The sequence below is a fragment of the Atractosteus spatula genome, chromosome 2 (assembly GCF_055471065.1).
Source record: "Atractosteus spatula isolate fAtrSpa1 chromosome 2, fAtrSpa1.hap1, whole genome shotgun sequence".
In the NCBI taxonomy this organism is placed as follows: Eukaryota; Metazoa; Chordata; class Actinopteri; order Semionotiformes; family Lepisosteidae; genus Atractosteus; species Atractosteus spatula.
Genome location: NC_142707.1, coordinates 31,330,425 through 31,335,260, shown reverse-complemented (window position 1 = coordinate 31,335,260; position 4,836 = coordinate 31,330,425). Strand labels below are relative to the sequence as shown.

Sequence of the window (4,836 nt, the reverse complement as noted above, 5' to 3'; positions counted from 1 at the left end):
CCTCTGATGTAATCATATTGCTCATCTGGCGTTACGATGAGAAATTATGCCACTCATAAATGTGTTACTGCTCCTTTACTCATTCGGTGGACACCCAGATCCAGTGTGGTGTTGCCTAATTCACCACAGTAAAATATCTTCACAATTGTACTGTTTAATAATTAACTCATGAACCCAATTCATTTTCACCCCAAATCATCTTAATATTCAGACACTCAAATAATGAACTATTTGTGAACTATTATCTCATGAACTGTTTTATTGTTCTTCCTGACAATGTTTTTTGGGCATATCTTGAACTTGGCAGCCATGACAGCCAAACGTTTTGATAAAGCCTTTATGACTGTACTTTCAAAAAGAACAGCCATGGGTGGTGTCCACAATAGTGAAGAAAAAGTATTATCTACAGTATATGGTGCTTCAGGGAACTGAATTAGAAGGAAACTTTTTACATAAGTAAACTTTTATAGATTGTTTTAACTTTCTCTGATCTGTCTTGTCTGAACATATTTGAATATTATCTGCAGGAATGGAATGCTTAAAATTACTTTTTTTACTCCCTTCATGAAGATGCACTTCTTGGAAAACCTACCAAGGTACTCAAAGTAAACTGATATTACACTGAAAATCTTATTTAAGCCTGTTGAATTAATGAGAAAACCCACATAACTATGATGTTAAAATATTTCTGTACCATTTTGAGCTTTAAAAGGCACTGGTTTAGTCAGGAGTACTAGGCCGCAGGATTTGTAAAACATTTATGATTTCTTTATTAAAGTTGGTAATATATATATATATATTCCCAAGACAATACTCTCCAAATGACCTTTTTCCATCTGCTAAATAGTATAAAAAGCCAGTCATTTGGTATCCAGATAAGGATAACTGCACTTCTGTGTCTTCAAGAGGCTTGGCAGAAGTACCAGATTAATTGAAGTTACTGAAACAGTGTTACAAACCAGAAACTTGTTGGTAATGAGAAAAATTACAAAACACATTTTAAGGCTTTCACACTTACTTATTGCTTTGTTTTGCTGTTGGGTTTCTTATTTGTACGTTTCAGTTCCACAACACCTTGCTATATTAATGCAACCTTTAAGCAACTTCTCTAAGCATTTCCTCAGAGAAAAAATGCAAGATGTGTAATATCAAAAACTTATGACATTTTATTGATGTAATGCGTTTTTTACATTTTAGAATACCAAAGATCAATGTTTTTTATAAATGCTTTTTTAATTTCCTATTTAATTTTGGTACTTTACGTATGTTAACCTTTAATTAAGATATCTTTATTTCAAATTCTAACTTTTCTGATTCTCATTAAGCATGTGAAAGTGAAGACTGACTCAATATTTTTCTTTTAAAAGTCCTAGATGTATTTCCATGGCTAAGATGCACATAAGAGTTTCTGAAAAATGTTCTATTGTACTTTGTTGACAGATGTTTTTGCAAATAGAACAAGTTAACAGTCAATAAATTATTAAATGTATTGTGAATGATTTTTCAGTGCAGCCCTTGTGTTCAAAATTGTTTAGAATATTATTCAGGAATTCGTACTTCAGAATGTTTGTTTTTTTAATTGTCGATTACAATTATTTTCTAACAGTAGCAGCTAATTGGGGTTGAAAAGATGGAAAACAGAATATGTGAGCAAATTGGATATAATACTAACACGTATGGAGGAGTATCTCCTACATATTTATATTTTAATAAATATGCCTTCTTTTTAGATTCCGACTTTAGAAGTTCAATTTACTTTGCGTAGGCTATTTAATAGGCTGCACGATAATTTGCCGACAAGGGTTTACTGAATATCTATGTTTGTTTGTCCCTATAAATCCACGTTCTAAGGAGTAACCTTCTGCATAAATAACTGTCTGCATTATATAAACAGTGCGGTCATAACCCTAAGATTTAAACAAGTGTGTCAGATCTGGTGCGTAGCTCAAAACTATAATATTTGGCAGCTTAAAACATACCAGCTTTTAGCACTTTTTATGTCAGCTTGCGTATACCAGTTAATAAAATAAATAAGCAATGTACACGTTTTCTTTCTAATTCTTTCAAAGGGTATGCTTTTTGGAACTTTTGACGATATTGCATACAAGCGGAACAACAAAGTATTGTGATTGTTCTTATTAATGATTACTGTATTATCAATGCCACAATATTTTTACTTTATGTTCATATAAGGAAAAAATATTATTCGAAGGTATTTATACCACATGTAAAACTGTTACACTTCCTGGCGGTTAAAGTTCCATTTATTAATTAAACCCATTTATTTTTTATTCGGAAATGCAGAAGTAGAAACTGATAGCATGTGTTTGTTTTTTTTACTAAGGAACTATTAGAACAGAATCATTAGTTTGTTTAAGCGAGTTAAAAACAATAAACAACGTTATCGGTTTCTTCTCTGGAATTGTTTTTGGTGTCTTCTTCCCTATAGGTGATTTGGAGACTATATTTTGTAACCAGCGATTTCAGAAAGAACACTAGAATATTCTTTTCACTAGCAAAAAGCAATAATGAAATTCATGTGGATGATTCTGAATATTTGAAAATGTTTATTTACAAGAATTATATAAAAAACGCGGCTGGAGAAAATATAGTTATGTCTTCTTTTGTACAGCAATGACTATCAAAGTCACCTATAGATGTATTTGCAGCTATATGACAACAAACTCTTTATAAATCATTTTAGCATGATACAAATAAAACATTAAACAGCACTTGAACCAGCAAGGCGAACATAAAGTCAGCATACTTTAAATAACTTGTTTTTCCAGAGGAATGAATTGAAGATTTGGTCCCCTCTCGTGTCTGAATTTGTAAAATATCTTCTTAAGAGCAAAAGTTTTTCTCACATTTCTTTTCTTCTTGAAGCCCATTTTGGACATGTCCAACCGTCGAATCAAGAGGCTGTAGTTCCACACAATCGTGATGTATTCAAAACTTCTTTCAGTTCATTTTCTGGTTTTCCAGCAACCATGAAGGGCCATGTCTGAAAAAAATAATATTAATGAAATACAAGACAAACTACAACATTGTTTCCGTTTTTATACGTTTTCTTTTTGCACTTCAACTACACCAAAGTGAATATATCGTAAGCTACAATGTGGCAACGGTGTTACCCACCACATACAGAAATACAAAAAGAATACTTAGTGACAAGAGTTAGATTAAATAGTGAAATGTACTTTTTTCATAGTGTTTTAAAGATAATGCAGGCTACTGCGTTACAGAACCGGGAAGGATGTCCATCTTTGATTATGATCTGCGGCACTATATGGATACAGAAATCAAAGACGTATGTTTTGCGAGCTCTAAACAGTTACACTACGTCCTCATGACATGGTCCCTGGAAAAAGATTTTTAAATCGTTTTTATTTGGCCTTCGCCTGCGTGGTAGGGAGCAAGTCAGTGCAAATATTTTTTTCTCCAGAACCGACAATCCTCGGAGCAGTTAAAAACCGAGAAAGAAAAATGGTATGAGTGAATTGCCTGAAAAAGAAGGAAACATCTATTCTCATTACTCCTTTTACATAAATGAGAGTTGGGCATAGACAACGAAATTTCAACAACAAAAGAGAAACACAGTTTTTGACTAGATTGTAGAGATCCTGCGCATGAAATACAGCATGTAGAATTACATTTTATGTGCTTTCAGTGAAAGCGTAAGGTAACTCCTACTTACCAAATTGACTGGGTGTATGTACCCATTGTCATACTTATCGTTGGCCAGGATTTGTCTCAAGTGGGCTATATAGCTTGATGCCAGTCTCAGGGTGTCCAGTTTTGATAGCTTGGTGTCCGGCGGTACCCACGGTAAAGTAGTCTTCAGCCTGGAAAAGGCTTTACTCAAAACGCGCATCCTGGCCCTCTCCCTGGCGTTGGCAGCGTTTCTCTGAACCTGTTTACCCTCATGCGCCACTCCATTCAAAGAAATTTTCCTGGACGATGCTTTTCGCTTTTTTCCTGAAGCGCCCCTAGCCTTTGTAAGTGAACCACTCTCACAGTTTGAGCTCTCCTCTGTACTTTCGTTAGAGGTCCCTGAGTCTTTGCCAGACCCCAGTTTGAGGATGTCACACTCGGCCAGGTCTGTTTCATGAAGATCGTCAACGTCACTGATGGATCCCGTGGACATTTTCACAACAAAGCTGTTCTAGCTAGCTGCACGGTAAATCAGTGTTGCTCAAAGGACGAAGGATGGCAAACCGGTTTTGCTCTGGAAAACATTCATGAGCAGTGTTTAAAATAAGGCTCTGGAAACCTCTTTTTGCGAACTGTCAATTTATCTCGGATGTGCAGGGGCGTGACTACTAGTGAGGGGGTGGGTGCCAAACATACAGTATGTATTTCTCAGGACAGATAGGCTGGCTGTTGCACGAAGTTGCACGAAAGAAAACAACAACAGAGAAACAATGCTAATTTGAAATTGTAAGTAAATAATGGGTTATTAAGCAACACGTGTTTGAAAATAACAGAATTCAACAGGGCCCCAAGGCACTGGAATCGAACTTGTAGGAACGAAAAGGCTGTTATTTCTTTATAAACCTGCATACTGTAAGGCTTTTCTGAATATCCCAGATACATTTCAGAAAATGATTACAATAAAATTCATAATACTTTTAATATGGCTTCCTCTGTAAGAAAAAGGATGAAATATTTCTGTTAATAAGAGAATAACAATAAGATATGTAAAATGACGTAAATGTTATTAAAAAACAAAAATAAAAAAGCTTAGGAAAAGACTAAATCCATGCATGGATATAATAAACGATAACGATAACTGATCGATCAGTTCACCCAGAAAAAAAAATGTTTTGTTTTTAA

At 34.6% G+C, this 4,836-nt stretch overlaps 1 protein-coding gene across 1 annotated transcript; it reads right to left on the bottom strand.

The window, feature by feature from the left end:
• Positions 1-746: 746 nt before the first annotated feature.
• Positions 747-4,269, bottom strand: tcf21 (transcription factor 21). Its single transcript, XM_088934392.1, has 2 exons — positions 3,698-4,269; positions 747-3,004 (listed from the first exon to the last, which is right to left on the bottom strand). Exons 1-2 carry the CDS (start codon positions 4,145-4,147, stop codon positions 2,915-2,917), a joined length of 540 nt encoding a protein of 179 aa, XP_088790518.1. The 5' UTR covers positions 4,148-4,269; the 3' UTR covers positions 747-2,914.
• Positions 4,270-4,836: the final 567 nt, after the last annotated feature.